The sequence below is a fragment of the Balaenoptera ricei genome, chromosome 4 (assembly GCF_028023285.1).
Source record: "Balaenoptera ricei isolate mBalRic1 chromosome 4, mBalRic1.hap2, whole genome shotgun sequence".
In the NCBI taxonomy this organism is placed as follows: Eukaryota; Metazoa; Chordata; class Mammalia; order Artiodactyla; family Balaenopteridae; genus Balaenoptera; species Balaenoptera ricei.
This window is the reverse complement of record NC_082642.1, coordinates 153,937,593-153,959,573: the sequence shown is the minus strand read 5'-3', so window position 1 is coordinate 153,959,573 and position 21,981 is coordinate 153,937,593. Positions and strand designations below refer to the sequence as shown.

The following is a 21,981-nucleotide window of genomic DNA, read 5'->3' as shown; positions in this document are numbered from 1 at the left end:
AGAGTAATAGGATCACATAAGTTTTCCCAAGTTTTGTAAACTCATTAGAGGGCATCCTCAGGCTCACAGACTCTGATTTTTCCCTCCAAGACAAAGGCATTTTAGTTATAAATGTCATTTTATGTCTTATTTGAGAAAGACTTCTAAAAATTTTAAGCCAACTTTTAGAAACATGTTCAAGGGGAGTTTATAATTTTATAGACAGCACTTAGATAAGTAAAGATAGAATTGACTTTCTCTGCGACTGAAATTAACTCTTCTCTTAAGCTCCCTTTTTGTTTCCTCCTAGAAAAAAGAAACCTTAAATTTGGCAATTAAAAGGTAACAATTACTTCCAACTTTTTTTTTTTTACAAATTCTTTTTTTTTTTTGGCCACACCTTGTGGCTTGTGGGATCTTAGTTCCCCAACGAGGGATCGAACCTGAGCCCTCAGCAGTGAAAACACAGTGTCCTAACCACTGGACCGCCAAGGAATTCCCTCACTTCCAACTTTAAATGGGGTTAACTCAGATCTAAACTGTCGTTCAAGATGTCCCCCTCCGCCACCCTAGGAGAGCCCTGAATTGGGGAGGGTTATACATCATTTTGGCACGAGGGATGGAGGGGTGTGGTTTAAGTACATCCTGTCTCCTTGCTGCTCCCCCCAAGGTCTTCGAGGGCATCCCCTGGTGTCCCTGTGTCAGATCCAGGTGCCTGAGGCTCCTGGGTAGAAGTTGCTGGGCGCCTCTCCCCACTGGTGGGCCTGCCAGTGGCTCCACCCCGTCGGTGGAGCGATGTGGGAACACACACACACACACACACACTCCCGCGAACACGCTCTGGAACACACACACTTGCACGCACACAAGGGGAGCTTGCACAAGGGCAAAACACACCCACATACACACAAACATGCACAGTGCACTCACATGCACACACACACACACACACACACACACACACACTCACTCTGGGCCCCCCCCCCCCCACGCCACTACCAGACACTCCCCTGTCGGTGCTGGCAGCCAGCCTCTCAGAAGTTGGGCCGAACCTAGGCTGCTCCATGAGGTCTGAAATCTTCCAGGGCCACGGAGAAGGCACTGAGTCCTGACGATCTCCGATTCCACTTCAAACTCTTTAGGGCCTTTTGTCTTGGCCTCTTCCCACGCCTAAGTCAGGCCCAAGGCAGGGGGTCCTGAGCCATTTCCTGGACACCCGGGCAGTGTGCAAACCCTAGTCACATCCCCAACACCTCCACCTGGTCCCCCCTCTCCCCAGCTGGTCTCACTTTCCTGAATGGCACAGGAAGACTTCAATTCTCATAGCTGTGGCTTCTGGAACTCCCAAGTCCTTTTTATTTTCTCTCCACAAAGTTTTGCTCTTGTCAATGAAAACCCTGCTGTCCAGGCCACTGGTGCAACTTTGGACTCAAAGTGTAATTTAGAGTGTGTCAAAGCTGAGAGCTGGCCCCTCTCCACCCACCCCACGAAGCCGTGAAAAGCATTCACGCCATGAGTGGGAAGACACAGGGCAGCCAGGAATAACCTGGGATCATCAGGAACAAAACTGCATTCATGAACGTTCCAAAAGATTTTCCCTCTGCATGTTCATGGGTCCCTCCAGGAAAATCCCCACTGCAGGAATCGGCTCTAAAGTGATGTTTCCTCGACCAACAGAGAGCACAGTGAAAACTGAAAGGCTGGTGGCCAGCGTGGGACAAGCACTGACAGGGTAGAGTCTGGCAGCGGCGTGGGGCGGGCCCCAGAGTGAGTGGGTGTGTGTATGTGTGTGTCCTTTGGATGTCAGCATCAGGACCAGTTTATTACTTAGCACATTTGATAGCATCTCTATGTAGGTCTAGACCCAGAGAAAGTTCTCACCATCTCCTTGGCCACCCCCTTAAAATTAGTATTTTTTGATGAGAAAAAGTAGATTGAAATGAACATCAAGAACAGCTTTGAAGGGGAATTGAAGTTTGGGGGAACTTTTAAGGCAATATGCCATTCAGGAGAATATGGCCAATCACCCTGCACTGTCGTAGTGATAATGAGAAACTCATTCACTCATTCATTCATTTACTGAAATTTGATGAGAATTTATCATCAGTGGTGCTGGGTCATTGGCCCTATTGCAGCCCTCCACTGGATGGTCAGCTCTCTGAGGTCAAGGTCATCACTGAATCCCCATCACCAAGCACAGAATATATACGGCACTTTGAAGGTATTCAATAAATTCTTACTGAACAAATGAATACATTAGTCTTCATTTGGTTTTGGTCTAGTTGGCAGATCAATGGACCCACGTGTTAACCCCAGCAGTCTGTCTAGAGAAGGTAACACACATCAGGGCAAACTGGTGCCAGGGTCAGACAGATTGTTTTAGGATGCTGTTGACAGCCAGGCTAGAACACTTAGGGGGTTTGTTGCCTCTCACAAGTGCAAAGTCCATGGACAGATAAGGTGTCTGCTCCCAGTCATCTTTTCCTATCTCTCTGCTTTCACAGCCCCAATATGGCCACCAGCAGGCAGGAGGGCTGTACGTGCCCTGGTTCACAATCATGAGGAGAGCTCACTTCTGCCCATCACTTTATGCAATGGTTTGAAATTCATCCTGAACGAACCACTGAAGGAACATCATATGCCTTCTGGAACCAATGACCGTGGCCAAGAAAATGAGATGTATCAACAAGCTTAAGCCAAGTGGGACCCCAAAGTTCATGGGCTATAGTGGAGGGGGTGCACCTAATAAAACTCTGAGTACCTTTAGGAAGAAGGAATATAAGCAATAAGTATTCATTGCAAGTTCATAATTATCCTCCTGTCTTAATCCTTCTTTGTTTCTCTGATCAATCCGCTCTCCCACTCTCCACACAAAATTTCAAATCTTCCCCTACCCACCTCCTACTTCAATAAGAAAATAGGCACTTTCAGACAGAAATTCGCTCAACTCTGCCACATATCACAAATCTACCTGGACCAACAGCCATGGTCTGTAAGGACAGAGCCTCCTTCTGCCACCTTGATTTCCTAGCTTTATCCGTCTCTCCAGAACCATAAGCTACTGATTACATCTTCTCTTACATTAGATGGAGCCCTGCCCACTCAACCAGAGCCTTTCCCATCAGTATTTGAACGTGGGCAGGTGTCCCACATCTTTAAAAACTCACTCAACCCCATGTCCCTTGCTAACTATTGCCTTCTCTCCTCATCTTCATAGTCAGGTTCTTGAAAAACTTTCCTAAATTCACTCACCCCATTTCCTCACCCCAAGCCCACTTCTCAAACCACTTCACTGACTCCTTTACCCATCAGCTCTCACTAAGTTGGTAGTGACCACCATGTCTGAAATCCAATGTATAATTTTCAGTCTGGGGCAATTTTCTCTCATCGGTTCTTGGCACTGTTAACCACCTGCCTTTCTTGAACACCCCTCTCCCGTGGCTTGTGTCACCCTCCACTCTTCTGCCTTTCTTCCTATCTCTCTAGCCACCCTCTCTCTCTCAACATGCTGGGCAAGCTAATCCTTTTCCACCTTCAAATGTTAAATTTTCACAATAGTCTCATCCTCAGTTTTTCTCATCACATACCCTTCCCTTGGCAATTTCGTCTGCCCCCAGGCTTCAATTCCATCCACATGCCACTGACATCCCAAGTATATACCTAATCCAGACCTCTTCTGTGGATTTGAGACTTGGTTATCCCAAGGACCTATTCAATATTCTTGCATATCTCAAAGTCACAATAAAATTAACATTCCCAAAACCAAACATGTAATTTTCCTGCACTCAAGATTCCCAGTGGCACCACCATCCATCCCATTGCCTGAGCCAGAAATCTGGGCATCATTCTTGGCTCTTCCTTCTAACTCACCCCCATGAATAATTCATTACAGAGGTCTATCCATTTGGCCTCCTAAATACGTCTTCAGTCCGTTTTAGTCTCCCCATCTCCACTGGTTCTCTTCTGCTTCTGATAACCATAATTTCTTCTTTGTACTATTGATGTAGCTTCCTCACTCTTCTCCCCACACACATTTTGCCCTCCTCCAAGTCATTTTTCCCTCTGTAGCCAGAGCAATATTTTATTTAGTTCCCCTCACCCATACCCCAAACACACTAGTCTTTCAGTTTCTTGGACACCTCAGGGACCCTCCTCCAACAGAGCCTCCTTCTGCCAGAAACGCTCCCTTGATATAGTCCACTTATCCCTACCTCACTCATTCCGTTGCTCCTCCTTAAAGTCTTAACCCAAATGCCACATCCTCAGGGACACTTTCACTAATTCCCACACCAACCCAAGTGTGATTTCCTTGTTATGTTTTATAGAAGAATCTACCTTTTCTTCATTGCATTTATTACAGTTATAATTTTACTTTCATCTAGATATTTATTCCATTCTTAGAAGACTATAAATCCGATGAACCCAGGGACCATGTCATCTTTTGATGCCCAGAATTCGTCAAAATGCCAGACACATAGTAGGTCCTCAATAAATATTATATGATGAATGAATAAATGAATTATTATCACCTGGGCCCTTTTATTCATTTAGCCATTAACAAATACTTACTGGGCATATTATCAAACACTGTTGCCAAACACTATAGCAGGAGACAGAGATAAAGTCGTGGCCAAGACAGAGCTCCTGCCCACAGGAACCCACATCCCCAGACTTGAAAATGTAGGAACAAATATTGACAATTGCAATTTGGTGAGGAAGATTCTGGTAGGGTGAGCACTGGCCACTGAGAAAGCACATGACCTGCCTATAACCCAGTTGCAGTTTAACTAAACCCTCTCTTCTCTATTTTCCCTTAAACCTCTTCCTCCTCACATGCAAGCACACACCTTCTCCTAAAGCAGAATTGTTTTGTTCTTTTGTTTTTGCTTCTCTTTGTTTTGTTTGAACCTAGGATCCCACAAATTTTAGCGAGTTCCTGAGCCCTTGAGCCTTTACAAACTGTTGTATGTTTGCATATTTTAAGAAAAGAGGATCCATGAATTTCATAAGATTCCCAAAAGGGTCCTTGACCAAAAAAAGTTAAGAACCACTGCCTAGAAAATGCAGAATAATGGGGGACAATGAAGAGACGGGTGACTCCTCAAATATCAGGTATCAAAGGGTATTTTGAAATGTCCAAAGAATAGTAAGGCATAAAGTAAACCCTGACATCAACAGGAAGATGAAACATGATGTCTCCAGATCTTTCTCTGAACGGTTTTTATTCCTTTTGAAAAAAATCAACAAGCAACCAAACACTTGATGTAAGGGAAAAAATGCTATTGATCAATGCTGCTAATTCTACAAGAAAGGTCAGCTTTTATGCTTGACCAAGGGAAGGAATGGCACTAAGAGAATTGCCAGTGATGTCCTCAAGCAGAGCCCTATGTCAAGGCTTTCACACGTGAAATTTCTTGTAGATGCCGTCATCATTTCTCTACTCTGGTCATTATTTTCCCAGCTATGACAGATGAGGAATAAGAGAAGCTAAGTAGACTATCCAGGCCACACTGCGGCTCTGGGCAGCCCAGATTCAAACCTGGGCCTGTCTGCTTCCAGCTCCCACTGTTCAGCTCCACTGTATCATTGAGAAGCCTATGGATTCTATGATAAAAGGAAATGAGCACGTCCAGAGATTTCAAATTGCTTTAGCAGAAGGAAATCTTCATACAGCTTCCTGTTCTGAAATATCTTCCCTCTGTAGGGTCAAAATGAGAAACAAGAATGTGTGTGCATCTAAGTTTGCTTATTTTACAAAAGGCAACATAGGGTAAAGCAGAAACAAATGAAAATGGCTGCATATAGGAGGTGGGCAGAAACGGGATAGAAGAAGAGGTGGGAATGAGACTTTTCTGAATATATCTTTTTATGCTGACTTAATTTTTGAACTATTTAAGTGGTTTAAAATTTCTTTAAAAAAAAAAAAAAGGACGACAAAAGCAAATCCTAAAAGGAAATACAATTAGAAACAAATGAACCTAACTAGATATAAAACAGATAACAAGCCACACAGGAAAAAGGATGAATCCAATAACTTTGGAACTCAGTACTTGGATTGTACTACCTCAGTGGGAATAGTCTAAGATTAAAAAGAATTTCAATTTTTAATTTTACCTCATAGGTTTGTGGATGATGGTTTCAAAAGTACACAGATCACCTGTACTATTAACAAAAGGTTGTTTATTCAGATCATACGAGATAGTTTGCTACCATCTCTTTCCTTCAGTAGAAACTCACAGGACTTACAGAGTAAAAGGAGGAAGTGTTAAGATAGCCTTTGATTGGTAGTGTTCTATTATAGAATTTTTTGGAAGCAGGGAAACGTTCTAATTGGCTTTCAAGTGCATTTGGCAGTCGTTGGTTCACTATTTACTGGTACATACTGGGGCTTTCTTGTAAAGTCACAGGGGCTTTCCTGTTTCAACTGGAAGCATATCTGGTCCTCTGCTGTGAGGTCTGAGTCTTGTACAAACAATTCTTCAGTAGACTTATAGGTGTGATCATTCCAAAGCTGCTTTGTGTGTTCGTAGGATAGAGCCAATGATAAATGTATAGATTTTTGGGAACCCGGAACTGTTGGAGAAGAGAGAAACAAATATAGAATGGGAGAGGTTGAAGAAGAATCCTGCAGTTTACGATTTGATTTGAGGCTATCTCGTGATTTCTTTCAAAAAGAATCAAGGTTGTTTAGTGTCTCCAAGCAACATTCTGAAGCGGGTAGCCACTGCTCCAGATTGAGTAGAGAATAAGTACATTTGTATGGAAGACAAGGTAAGAATTGACAGGCTTAGGAGAGCTGGTGGGGAAAAAATGGTAGATATGATGGGAAAGACAAATGGTGAGCAGGTATTATTTGGCAGTCAAGTTACAACACCCAGTGGCAACATCCCTTGGGCCATGATGATTCATCTACTCTCCACTTTATTTTGTAAATATAAGTATAAGGCACTTATAGGAGTTATAAAGGTCGCAATGAACACATGACCCCTGTTTTCAAAAACAGATATAATAGTGTGGCAGTTGAGGACATAGGCTCTAGAGACAGGCTCCCTAAATTAGAACCCTAGTTCCACTCTGACTGGTATTAGTCTGCTAGGGCTGTCATAGCAAAATACTGCAGACTGGGTGGCTTAACCAACAGAAATTATTTTCTCACCATTCTGGAGGCTAGAAGTCCAAAAGCAAGGCACCATCAGCGCTGGTTTCCGGTAGGGCCCCTCTTCTTGGCTTGTAGACGGCCACCTTCTGGCTGTGTCCTCATGTGGCACGTGGAAAGAGAGGAAGCTCTCTGGTACCTCTTCCTCTACAAGGACAATGGTCCTACTGGATTAGGTTACTTTTGTTTAACCTTAATTCCCTCCTTAAAGTTCCTATTTCCAAATACAGTCACATGAGGGGGTTAGGGTTCAATATTGGAATTTTGGAGGCACACAATTCAGTCCATAAAGCTGTGTGACCCAGAAAATTTACTTAACCTCTCTTGGTCTTAGTTTGCTTATGTGTAAAATAGATATTGTAGCATCATCTACCTATGAATGCTGTTGTAAGATGTTAGTTGGTTGATGCACATAAAGTATTTGGTGCCAGGCATACAATAAACACTTAATAAATAATGTTTATTACTTAATTCAATACTTGATTTATGAATTTATCAGTTACTTTGGTGAGAGGACAATTAGGAATACACATGTAGAATGCCTTTTTTTAAACATTTAAAAAAATACACTTTTCAATATTTTTTTGTGTAGCTAGAGGTGAACCTCACTGGCCATCCAAAATTTCAGTAACAGAAGAAGTACAACTGTTTATTGAAGGTATTCTTAACCTGAGCATAAGACAGGGCTTGTTGTTTAAATGATCAGCAGTTGGCTGAGCCTAATGAATTAAAATCACTATTACATCATGGCAGAGATTACTCTATACTGCTTCTTTTTGACACTGGGCTTGGTAAATCACCAAGATCGTTCTCCCTAACAAAGACTTATAAACATTAGTGCAGAACACTTTATTACTGCACTAATTCAGTGCAGTTTTTATTGAGAATGAGAACAAAGAGTAAAGGAAAACATTACATCATGTAGCCTGGTATTTGAAATAAAAAGACAAAACGCCTGCAGTCAATTCTTTGTTTCTGACTATTGGCAATATAGATTAATTTTACAGAATTCCGAAGTGGTGAGGGTGGTTTATTCCGTCTTATTTTATTGGAATCACATTCTCCAGGCAATTTTGATGCATTTTCTATCTACTGAGTGCATACCTCCAGCTTTATCCAGAGGGCTTTCTCTTGAGGATGGCTTTCATCATATTGGTATTCTTTTTTTTTTTTTTTTTTTTAATTAATTTATTTATGGCTGTGTTGGGTCTTCGTTTCTGTGCGAGGGCTTTCTCTAGTTGTGGCAAGCGGGGGCCACTCTTCATCACGGTGCGCGGGCCTCTCACTATCGCGGCCTCTCTTGTTGCGGAGCACAGGCTCCAGACGCGCAGGCTCAGTAATTGTGGCTCACGGGCCCAGTTGCTCCGTGGCATGTGGGATCTTCCCAAACCAGGGCTCGAACCCGTGTCCCCTGCATTGGCAGGCAGATTCTCAACCACTGCGCCACCAGGGAAGCCCTCATATTGGTATTCTGCACAAGACTTCTCCAGTCATCATTTGTCACCGTGAATCTAAAAATAAGGCTTTGCCTGTTAAATCTCCATCTTGCGGGGTCTGACCCGTGTTTGCTCAGTGCCTGTTAGATCCCTCAACTGGGCCTCAGTCTGGTTTCCCGGCTTCCTGGGCTTTTTGTTCACCACCAATGACAAGCAGTCCCTCCTTCACCACTCCTTATTCTAATGTAGTCTTACCACCAAAAAGATGGGCTGTTTCTATTGACTTCCAAGTGAGTTAAACTCTTGGAAGATTAACCAGAGAAGCTCTCAGTGGAGAAATTATGAAGTGCAATAATTTTTCTTAAGACACACACACACGCGCGCGTGTGCCTCTGGGCTTTGTGGAAATAACTTAGACCAGACAACGCTGCTATGGAAATCAAGCAGGCTCCTCAAGCACAAAGTCAAAGACATGCCTGACCCACGAACACACCAACAGGCCATTCCTCCTCTAACCCCAATGGCCTCAATGCTGTCTTGCAATGTCAGTGTCCACCTGTTTCTTTTGAGATTGTGAGGCCAGATTCCCCAGGGATGTGACATGAGTGGTCTCCACACCTCAGTTTCCTCATCTGTAGAACAGGGATAGAATAATAGCACCAGCTCATAGGGTTGTTATAAGGATTAAACGAAATAGACAAGGTAAAGGGCTTAGGGAAGCCCCAGCTCACAGTAACTACTTGGGAATATTCCATGAAGATGACAATGACATGATAATGAAGAATGAAACGAAACGGGGACCATCATTCATAGCACAGGTCTTACATGCCACGTCCTCCTCCCCGATTTCGTCTTGCCCACCTCTAAGCTGACTCTCAGTTGTGGAATTTCCTGTGGTTATTTGCACAGAAAGCAGTCAAGGAGGATAAGTAGACAACATCTTACTCTACAGAGACCCAATTTCTGACTCACTGTCAAGGAAATAAAAATGCACGAAAAACTAGTTGAAGGGTGAGAAACACAATCATGTATTTCTGTTTAACCCCACTAGCTGGATAACGGAGCCAAGGAGACCGTGGATGGAGTTTATGCCCCAGATGCACTAAGCCTCCCTCCTTCCCCTGCCCCCACCATACATTCCGAAGACCCCAGGCACCCAGTTGGATGTCAGTTATCACGAACCCTTGGTCATTAGGGGATGCAGGCAAGGGTCCTCATTTCTGGAAGTCCCAGTCAGAATTCCTGATTCTGAGCTTCTACAGGAATGAAAAGACGGACAGTAAGTTCCCTGAGGCTGGGAACTCAGTACCTAGCACATGGATTCCATTTAATAAATATGACCCAAATAAATGAGTGGTTAACCGTTCTGATCACAGGGTAACTTTAAGAAAAGACATTATAGCTATTTTGAGCCAACAGATGTTTGGAAACATTTAAATAATAGTACAAAGCAGAATTATATAGATTAGATTATGTCACAATTCTTTTTTATTGTTTCCAATTCTTTACATAAAAAGAATAAGTTTGTATAAACAACAAGGACCTACTGCATAGCACAGGGAACTATGTTTAATATCTTATAATAAACCATAATGGAAAAGAATCTGAAAAGAATATATATATATATGTATAACTGAATCACTTTGCTATACACCTGAAACATTGTAAATAACTATACTTCAATTTAAAAAAGAAAAAAGAAGAAAAAAACAGTTCTGAAAACACAGAACAAGAGGAGCCTTTGCACAAAAGATAAGCAGGCTAATACTGCAACAACAAATAGAATTAGCAATCTTTTAAAATATAGCACTTGCTAAGTACAAAATAATGCATGTCACGTATTATGTTACAAGGTATAAGAAAACACTTCCAATCTGACTGTTTGATTTAAGAGCTAGAACATTACTGCTATATCTACTTCTGTATTCCTTCTCCACCTTAATGTAACTATTTATTTTTATCATTCCCTTAATTTTTAAAAAAAATAATTTTGTATGTGCCTCTAAATGATATATTACTTATGCTTACTTTTAGCTTTATAAAAATGGTATATTTTATATATTCTATACAACTTGCTTTTTCACTCAATATCATGTTTTCTAATTTATTCATTTATACACTGATGTTTATTGCCTATTTTCCATGGATTCATCCTGTTGTTCTTTTACTAATTTCTTAAGTTGGATATTTTGCACAGACTTTCTTCTTTTCTAATATAAGCAGTTAGGTCTATACATGTTTCTTACTTTCCATGTATCCCACAATCCTGACATTTTACATTTCAGTATCATTCAGTTCTAAGTATTATTGAACTCCCATTAGAGTTTCTTCGTTGAAGTTGTTTCAAAGTATGATTATATGTGTTATGAAACACATAGTAGTTTCTTTTCATTCATCGTTTCTTTTTATTCATGATTTGCATCTATTCATACACAGAATTAGGGGATACTCTTCTTCAGTTTTGTCCTCTGTGAGATTCCCCACCCTTTTCAGCTCCCAGACCCCCTCTTCTCTGTCTATAAAGACAGGATTTCTCTCTACGTGTTGGCCACCCATACTGCTGCCCGTTTCACAGGCTCAGAGTTCATTCTCAGAGTAAGGCAGTGAGAAGAGAGGAAAACGCAGCCACAAACTCTTTGGTCCACAGAGACCTCTTTTCCCAGTCCTCTGGCCAGAAACATTTTCTCCCAGCTCCGGACTACGCAGCACTGAGGGCTGCGTGCAGAGAGACAAAAATTAATGAGGACTCCCCACCCCCATTCTCCAGCCTAGTGGGGCACCTTGTCCTGGTCCTTTGGCCAGAAAGACAGGGTTTCTCTCTGAGATTTTGTTGCAGCACCACAGTCCATTTCTGCATAGGGACCACTCTCAGGTTAAAGCCAGATGATAAAAGAGAGGAAGAAACAAACCAAGCAATTTACCCCCAAACAAGTCATTCTTCAACTTTTGGTACCCCTCCCTAATCTTCCCACTAGTGGTAACTTTTCAGAGTCTGCAGGTTGTTGCATTTTGTGTTTTGTCTAGAAGTCTTCACTGTAAGCAACGGAAGACAAAGGCTGCACTGACTCCATCTTCACCAAGCCCAGAAGTCCCATCCCTTACTTGTTATTGAACTTATTTTTGATTAAAATTTGGGAGTTTGTAACTTTCCAGTATCTAGTTTGTATTTTAGCTGAGGGTCCTTCCTAGGTAAGCTGACATGACGCGGAAACAGAAATCTCCCACTTTCTTTTCTAAGGACCACAGGCCATCTTTTAATTTAATAATACATGTCAGACATTTCCAGTCAACATTTCTCTATAGTTCCTTAGGTCCATTCTCTTCACTTAACAACAGGTATTTGGGGGGAACCTCCAATGTTGACGCACTATGCTAAATGCTACGAATATGGAAATAAAGAAGATAAACGAACTTTGAGGCATCCACAGTCCAACCAGGAAACCAGACACTTAGCATGAGCTGCAAAGGCTGTGAGAAGGCTGTGATGGGGTGTCACTGAAATGTCCTGATAGCCATGGGCTCCTAGTTCCAACTCAAGTGGGGTCGGTCCCAGAGGGCTTTAGAAAGGAGATAATAAATCAGCTCTTGAAAGATGAGCAGGAGTCCACCGGGGGAAAGGCATCCAAGATAAAGCAAATAGCACAAATACAGGCAAAAAAATATAAATGCAAATGGCAAGACAGCCAGCATGCTCAGAGTAAAGGCTGTGATCTGAACTTGGAGATGAGATTTTTCAGGTTTTGTTCATCTCTATAAAAGGAGCTTCTCTTTTTCCAGAGATTACTTCACTCACTTCAAAAACCTACCTCAGTGGCTTCCTTGGTGATGCAGTGGTTAATAATCTGCCTGCCAATGCAGGGGACATGGGTTCGAGCCCTGGCCCGGGAAAATCCCACATACCGTGGAGCAGCTAAGCCGCTGCGTCACAACTACTGAGCCTGCGCTCTAGAGCCTGGGAGCCACAACTACTGAGCCCGCATGCCAGAGCTTCTGAAGCCCACGTGCCTAGAGCCCGTGCTCCACAATAAGAGAAGCCACTGCAATGAGAAGCACACGCACCGCAACAAAGAGTAACCCCTGCTCGCCGCAACTAGAGAAAACCCATGCACAGCAACAAAGACCCAATGCAGCCAAAAATAAATTAATTAATTAATTTAAAAAAAAAAAAAACCTACCTCAGGACACCGTAATGATCTTTCTGATATGAAAAACAAACACAACTTGCATACACACTGATTGAATCTTTTTTTTCTGACGACCAGGCGGTCTCCTTTTACTTTATATTTCTGCACATACATAGATAGGTAGTATCTAAACTTTTATATGCATGGTAAATATACATGTATCATTCCTGTTTTCCGTTATTAGTGTTGTGGATATTTTCATGTTTTTCATTTTTAATCTTTTTTATTAAGCAAAGAAAATTCTGCATCCTCGGCCCACACTCATTTCAAAGCCTGAAACACAATCCGTGAAAAATTGGTCTCAGAGTCACGGTCACACTTCAGTGAGTTAAGTGACATCGAAAATCACAAGGGCTCCACTGTCACACGCTGATGTAATTTTGGCGGCTGCACCTTAGTTGGTTTTATTTTGTTACTTTTTCAACATCAGTAAAAATCACATTTTTTCTAAGAATGGACTGGGACCAATGTCAATACGTAAAACAGGAATCTTTCTGCAGAAAATGAAAATTATCAGCTTACACTAGAAATACTTTCCGATATTGTTAGACAAATAATATTCTCTTCATCTCTTTTCAAATGAATTAGGACACCAAAAGGTGAATAAAAATTGGGAAAGCATCCACAAGCATTTGTTTAAATCTCTCTTATTCATTTTTGATTACATAAATTAATCCTATTAAAGTGGTGCTATGAAAAGGGATTTTACTATCCCTGTGGAATTCAATAAGCATATTCATTTGATAGGGCCACCATAACAAAGTACCACAGACTTGGGCGACTTAAACAGGAATTTATTGTCTCATAATTCTGGAGGCTGAAAGTTCAAGATCAAGGTGTTGGCAGGGTTGGTTGCTCTCTCCTCGGCTTGTAGATGGAGATGACCATCTTCTCCCTATGTCCTCACATGGTATTTCCTCTACACGTGTCTGTGTAACTTATCTCCTCTTCTTATAATGACACCAGTCATATTGGATTAGGACCCCCTCCCAATGACCCCATTTTAACTTAATTACCTCTTTAAAGACCCTCTCTCAAACAAGTCACAATCTGAGGTAGTGGGGGTTAGAACAACATAGGAATTTGGGCTGCGGGAGAGTACAAAGTTTAACCACTGGTTGTTTTTGACAAACGGCCCAAGGGAACAAGCTATTTGCATTGGGCAAGCTCTGTCCCAAGTCAAAAAGAGACAAGCCTTGTAAATGGGATTTTCTAGGGAACTGCTAGAAACTTCAAATGATGACAATTCTGAGCGTGAGGTTTGAAAGAGCTCCAATCCTGTTCTGACCCCTCCAGTAGTTGCTAGAATGCTCTTTTGCACCATGATCGCAGGCTGTTGATTTTTAAGGCTAACGTGAAGCTGAGCAGGGGGAAAGTTAAAATTTCCCAAAGCTCAGGGTTCTTACTGCGATTCAGCCATTTTTCTTGAGCAAACACTCCTGGAGTTCATTTACAGAGTTCTAAAAGAGTTTGCTTTGTCAGTTTCTGCCAGCGTTCTCATTGCTTTCATGGAGGAGAGGGTTTTCAGAGGTCCTTTCTCCATCAGTTCCAATGACATCCTCTTGGCTGCATCCTGTGTCGTTTCTTCATACCTGTATCCCAAGTTTCTAATTCTCTCTTCAGTCAATTCCAATTGGATGTTAAACCTCCATATAGATCTTAATTTTAATAATTGTATTTTTAATTTCTAGTTCCATTTGGCCATTTCCATAGCCAGAAATCAAAATCTAGGTGGGTTTTATTTTATTTGCCTGTCTCTGTTTTCCAGTCATGTCACAATAAACATATGCTTCCTTGGTGGGAAGAAAAGTTTGAAAGGTATTTTATCACCTTTTCCTTTTGACTTCCTGTTTGTGCCTCACTCTGAGCCCACAGAATCCTGTCATCACCTGCCTTCCCCCATCACTCCCAAACACAGATAAAGAGCTGGTAACTCAGAAGAGAAACGTTGAGAAATAAAAGCAAGATGCTGTTGTTCTTTGCTTTACAATGCCCAGTAGCCCTGCAGTACTTGTTTCAGAGGCATGGGGGTGGGCGGGCCACATAGTTGGGTCAGTCAGGGAAACACTGAAGAAGGGTAGCATTCAGTTTTGAGGGTCAGAGGAAGAGCAGAATGTGGATGAGGGCTGTATGGGCTCAGACTCTGCCAGCTGCAGTGGGTCAGTCACTTCAGTCCCTGGTCCCCAACTTTCTTCTTCTAGCCACGAGGAACAGGTGCACTGCTGTGGGAATATTTCGTAGATCTGAACCCTTCTGTGTAAAACCTACATGTGTCCTGTTCTCCTTACCACACCTGCATTCAGCATAAAGCAATTGCCTAATATATCTTATAGGCTGTCCTAAGGAATAATATACTGACTGACTGGCTGGCTGCTTCCCTGGATGAATGAACACAGGGCTGCAGTAGGACTATGGTGAGTCCTACGTGGTTTTACCTTTGTGGGCCCTTTATTCCATTTAAAAATTTTCTAATTATATTTTTATATAATTATATAATATAATATAAAGTATATAATCTACCTTATATAATATGTAATATACTTTATATAAAGATGAATATTTTCATGGGCCCCTAAAAGCACTGTGGGCCCTTGGTACTGGGCCTACTGAGCTAATGGAAAGTCAGCCCTGAAGGAATGGCTGAATGAACGCTTCCGTTTCCTGAGAAGTTTCATAAGAGAATTCTTCGACCTCAGAAAAAAAAATGCACCAATGGCACTCCCCATATTTTACACCAAGCCTGTTGCCTAGTTTCCTTTTCTAAGGAGATGGGTGGGATTTCCCTTGTTCTGCCTTTTCACATTTAAAAGGAAGCTATCCCCGACTCCTGGGCTGCCAGTAGCTCCTACCGCATTTTTGTGCAAATTAGAAAAAGTCTTGTCTACAAGCAGGAAGGGCGGGTGAGATGGGGGGCGACTTTAAAGTATTATATTATCACACGATCTGAACAACCATCTCCACTGGTCCTGGAGAAAGTACAAACTCAGATCAGCATCCCTTCCAACCTCATTTGGGGGACCACAGTAGCTGCCTCTGTGTCACGGTAATGGGAGGGTAACACAAATCCATGACCTCCAGCTGAAAGGCAGCATAAGTTTAGTTTAAAATGTCAAATTTCATTCTAAGTCTGTGGCCAAAGCCAAGACTCAAATCCCAGCAGGACTCAGGCAAAACCTCTAAAAGCAGTGTGAGACCAGAGTCATGACCTCAGATGATCCTGGAGTAAAAAGTGGACAAGGTACAACCACGTGAGTGTGCACCTGGGTGCATGTGCACACATGCTTTCCTGTGTGTGTGCCTGACCTTGCAGGCAAGTGCCTGCAAGCGCCTGGTGTGAGCCAGAACTTTCACGTTGCTACCTGGGATTCCATGGGGAAGCCTGGGATCTCCACCACATGCCCTCCTGCATGGTAGCACATGTCTACAACAAGAAAGACACCTCCTTGTAGTTGTGGCACTGTTACCAAGTCCAAACTCGTACTGCTCGCCTCATGGCAGGCCAGTAAATCAAGAGACAAGTCGTTGAGGCAAGAAATAGCAACTTTATTCAGAAAGCCAGCAGACCGAGAAGATGGCGGACTAGTGTCCCAAAGAACCATCTTACCTGAGATAGAATTCAAGCTTCTTTTATACTAAAAAGGGGGGGGGGGGTGGTTGGTTGTTGCAGACTTCTTGGTGTCAGAATCCTTTGTTCTTACATCTGTCCATGTAGGTCAGGTCATGATGCCCCTGTAAACCTCCAACAAGACAAATGTTATCCTCTGTTCTGCAACTTTTTATCTCTATATGAATGGGCAAGTGTTATACCTTTAAAGGTCAGAGCCTTGAGAATGGGCTATCCTGTATATTTCAGGCTATAGGCAACATTCTTAACTTGTAGCAAAAGCAACTGAATACAAGGTTAAAGTAAAAGAAGCAGATTTAATATGGAGTCAGATCTGTTCTTCCCTATTATAGCAGCCTATGCAGGTCACAGTCTCAACACCACATGCAGCAGTGCTGCCTGTCTCCCTGAGTCCCCTGGGTGATGCAAAGCCCACAGACACACACACTAAAGCCTCCATTCTCCTCTCTGCAGGGATGACGTGCCAAGCTCGAAGCTCCTACATCACTAGTGAGATCCTCTGGGGGTACCGGTTCACCCCTGTCCTGACGCTGGAGGACGGGTTCTACGAAGTCGACTACAACAGCTTCCACGAGACCTACGAGACCAGCACCCCATCTCTCAGTGCCAAAGAGCTGGCCGAGTTAGCCAGCAGGGCTGAGCTGCCCCTGAGCTGGTCCGTCTCCAGCAAACTCAACCAACACGCAGAACTGGAGACTGAGGAGGAAGGAAAGAACCCTGAGGAGCAGACGGAGAGGAATGGTGATGTGGCGAATCTAGAGAACGAATCCAAAGTTTAGTCCCCTGGCTGGGCCACCCCTTCTCCTCTTTGCCCACAACCTTCCCTTGTCTCTCATTCTCTTTCTTTTCTGTCTCTCTTACTTTGTTCTTTCCTTATATTGAAGTTTGGCATTACCAGAAAACAAATCTTCAAGGTGTAAAATATCTACCTGCCCTCTCAGTTATTCAGATTGACAAGGCAGATTCAGATTGGGTTAAGGTGTCATGTGCCCTCATTTGTGACCCAAGCCTGGTCTCCTCCTTGAATACGACACATCCGAGTCCTGGAGATTTCTGCTACTTACCTGCATGTGTTGTACAATACCAGATCACTCAAAAGAGTGCATCCAAGAGTTTACCTGGGATATGATGAGGAAGGTCTCTGGTGCCTATTCATTCATGCAGTGAGACATAGAGTCGAGCCCTCGGTTTTATACATGTCAATAAATTTCATCTACAGGGCGAGGTGCTTGCCCCCTGCGGGCATTGCAGTTATAGGACCCAGGTGAGGTAATGACAAAACACTGTACATATATATGCCTTATGTAATTATTTTCTTTTGCAGTTAGTAATAAAACCCAGCATGTACAAAAGTACTGTAGAACAAAACTTCTAAATAATGTACATAGATGTAAAATTAATGTAGGTTTAGATATATAACTTTAGAAATAAGATTAAAAAAAAAAAAAAAAGATTCCAAAGTACAGTAGGCATTTCTGTTCTGATGTCCTGTTTTCTGGATTTCTTTGGTCCCATTGACCGCTGGCCCTTTAGTGCATGGCCTTTGCTCCGTGTCCCAGACTGGCAGCCATTTGGGTACCTCACTGTTCCCTTTAATTGAATCTAATAAGCCATAGGTCTGGGAGAAGTTTGGAGGTTCAGTAGACGGCAAAAGACACCACCAGTATGCTGATATACTGTGAAATGTTTACAAAACTGAGGTCTCTTTTTTAAGTAACAAGACCTCACTGACTAGCCTGGGGCAGAATTTCAGGAGGAGGACATGCTCTGGCATGTCACCAATGATGTGTGTTTTTTTGTTTTGTTTTGTTTTTGTTTTCTGCCACACCTCGTGGCTTATAGGATCTTAGTTCGCTGACCAGGGATCAAACCTAGGGCCCCAGCAGTGAGAGTGCCAAGTCCTAACCACTGGACTACCAGGGAATTCCCACGAATGATGGGAATTATGTGTTTATGCTTTTCAAGTTAGCTCTCACCCTTTGTAGTACCACAGTTTGAGAAACTTTTCTTTTACAAAATCATTGACTCTCCAACTATTTTCACTCTATAATCACAGTTAAAATATGAGACATGTTAAGTTAGTAAAAGATGGTTTGGGTCTAAAGTCATGAAATTCATAATGGCATGTAATGGGCGAAGTATATTGTAATCACTGATCTCACATACCTTGACTCCATCTGGCACTCTTCCTATACCTGGGGGGCTTATCCATCAGCATTCCTTGCATTGGTATTTATCATTATTATTATTATTATTTTATTATTATGAAATTTCCAGAGTTCAGTATTTAAAGATTAGATCAACAATCTTGGTGACTGTCTAAGAAATCTTTCTAGAGTATGCCACAGGTTAGAAATCAAATCCAAAGTGTCTCCCAATCAAAGAAAACAAAAAACTACAGCCTTAATTCATTTTAATCTGCAAAGATAAAAAGAAAGAAAGAAAGGAAGGAAGGAAGGAGAGGAGAGGAGGAGGGAAGGAAGGAATAGTATTTTGTACTGAAAATCTAATTTTCAAAATGAAAAAATTTTCAAATGAAAAAATAAGAAAAGGAAGAGAATCTTAGACAAAACCTCAAGGGCAGGTGGAGATTTTGCACTGAAACAGATCTTTCACATTAAGTTGGCATTTATAAACTGTTTGTTCCCTAACATAATCATCCATCATAAATATTCATTTGACTGGATCCAAGTTCATTTTCAACTTCTACAGCTGTGCTCAGTTTGAGGCTTTGCACCATGGAGGTCAAAGAACTCAAACTAGCTGTCCCTCCCTGCTGCCCTTGCCTTCCCTGACCAGATAGCACAGGCCTTCACACTATAGTTTGGGGACCTTGTCTATTAAAAAGCATGGCCCAGAGATAAGGAAAGTAACTCCTCAATTTGACATGGGGGGTGGGTCTCTCTTCTCCCACTTCTGACACCTTGTATCAAGACAACTGCTTCTTGGCACTGACCGTATGGAAAACAAAACTGTTGGCCATAATTCTTTCCTTTTGCCAACATTTCATTTTTCGCATTGAATATTTGTTGAATCATTTATTCATTCCACACACTCCAAAGAGGAGGTTGTAGTTGAGGAGGAGGAGGGAGCCCCATACACTTCTTGCCAGACTGTGGGGAGGTACTGTGGCCTTACCTCAGTGTAGCCTTAGGAAGGGCCCTCTTGCCTTGGGGGCGTTATCCCTGCAGCATCACCAGAGTTGCAGGGCGAGGCATGGTAGCACAAAGCAAGATCAGCTGGGGCTGCAAAAAGTCTGCTAATTTAGCTCCTAAAGACTCAATGGGCCTTTTAAAATCCATTACTAAGGCTTAAAGGACAACACACACCCTGTTGTCTGGTTGGAAGAGCAGTTGGGAGCCCTTGAGCACAACTGAATGAAGAGCCTTGACAACCCTTTGGTCAGGCACACACGTCAGTTCTGTATCTGTGACAGGGCACCCAGGTGTGAGGTCTTTCCCTACTTCTCACTGTCTTTGGTGTCAATGTGGTTGGAGATGGAACATGAACCAAATCTCATTTTTGTAATGTGAGCCTCTGAATCTTTAAATGAGGATGCTCCAGAAGAACCTTTTATTAGAATGTCCTTATCAAACATGTCTATTTTTCTACAGTTATTGATAACACAGTTTAACAGTGTATTTTGTGTCAACTGTTAAAATTTGGAACTGAAAAAAGCTCATTAAGACTGAATTTTCTAAGTAGCAAGTATTGAATGGTGTCTTTCATTAACAGTTCAGCAAAGATGACCCTACAATTTCTACCCATTCTCTTCCACCATATCCAGGCTCCGATCACGCAGTCACTTTGTTAGCAAATCCAGAGCTATGGAAATAAATAAGCCTATGTTAATGTACCAATACTCATAATGAATGAGGATCACGCTCAACTTGATATTTTGGTCTGTTTGATGGTGTATTTGAGTCCCTTTCCCATAAAAGCATGGCAGTATCCATTAGCCAGATAAGAACTTTGGGCTAAAGGGTTACAGTTTGCCACAGTTGACTCCAGTTTGGAGGAAAGGGCAGACTCAGCTGGGAGCATGACCTCCCCAAGGGCTGACAAGACCCTCAGATTCTCATTTCCACCCACCCCAATATGCTTTCCAACTGGAAGAGCACCTATTTATTTATGCCAGCTTTATGTAACTGATAAAATTGTTTATGTCTTTGGATGTCCCATGGGCAAACTATACTCTTTTGGATTAACACCTTTGCAATCACTGTAATGTCAGGTCATTACTTTTCCATCCCTTCGAAACATGGCCTTTTAGCCTGGTTGGTCCAATACATAGACACTCTATGTCCAGGAGAAGGAAACCTCTCTTTCCCCACTCCCTTCCTCCATCTGTCCCTCTCTTTTGCTCTTTTCCTAGTTCTCCAGTTCCAGTTCCATTGATTTAGTTCAATATCTTATGTTCCCTAACAGAAATCCAGCTACTGTTTCTAAAAAGGTCAATCTATTTCTTAAGCACAATTTTCTCTTGCTGGTTTAACCAAACTAGGGCTCTGAAATGTCTGTTTTTCATTATACTCTAATTTAAAAATTATTTATGACTTCATTTAAAAGCCTAAGTTTTAAAGTCTCCAAGCAACATTCTTATGTTTTCCCTTGCTACATTTTCTTACATTTCAGGTTTCTTACTTTCTCACCTTTGCTTTTTTATTTAGATTGAAGCCAGTATCTTTGGGATGTTCAGAAACTGTTTATAAATATGGGAGCTGGTGGACAGAGAAAGAGACTGTAAAAATTCCATTAGAAAACTACGTTAACTCAGCAAAAGAATGTGAAATCATTTGCTTAGCTAAGTGATACAAGATTTTTTTAAAATATACATATATATATATATATATATATATATATATATATATATATATATTCATAGTCATTTCCAAAACAGCTTGCCAAGAGTCTGACTAGTTTACAGTCTTTCTTTCCTTGACTTGGGTGATACTCTATATGATTCAGAAGAGTCATAAGGGTAGTTGACGATTAAATGTCCTACAGAGATGGTAAACATTATCTTCTATGGTTTCATTTCTGTGGATGGCTATAAAGTCAAAAAACATAGGCAACATATACATAATAGATGATTCATTGATATTGCATTACAATATAATCAACTAATAATATCTTGTTTCTAGACTCTATGGCCACCCTGCATTTAAGAAAATGTTATCCTTTAATTTAAAATTGAGTAAAGCATACCTCTTCCTAATATTTCTGCCCTTAACGTCTTGGAGAGCTTTTGATATAGAATGTCATCTAGCAGTCAAAGCTCTGTCAGGCTACTATTTGATTTTGACAAAGCACAGTATGTACAATAATAACCAAACAATATTACATCCTACATTGTGTGGTGTTTTGGAGCATTCAGAGTACTTGCACAAGTTTTCTCATTTAATTCTAATCCACCATCAGAGCTTGAGTATTATAATTTACATTTTATAGATGGAAAACTAGGGTTTGGGCAAACTGAGTAACTTCCCCAAGGCTACAAGGCCAGTCAATCACAGATCCTGGTCTCAAATCCAGGTGCTGAGGCTAAAATCATGGGCTCTTTTTACCACAAAAAGGGTCAGCAAACCAAATCTGCTCACA

At 41.8% G+C, this 21,981-nt stretch overlaps 1 protein-coding gene across 1 annotated transcript in view; it reads left to right on the top strand.

Moving 5' to 3' along the window:
• Positions 1–17,159, top strand: part of KCNJ6 (potassium inwardly rectifying channel subfamily J member 6) — a 127,002-nt gene extending 109,843 nt beyond the window's left edge. The window contains exon 3 of the mRNA XM_059920024.1: positions 16,834–17,159. Coding sequence (XP_059776007.1) covers positions 16,834–17,159 — 326 coding nt within the window. The remainder of the gene's footprint in view (positions 1–16,833) is intronic.
• Positions 17,160–21,981: the final 4,822 nt, after the last annotated feature.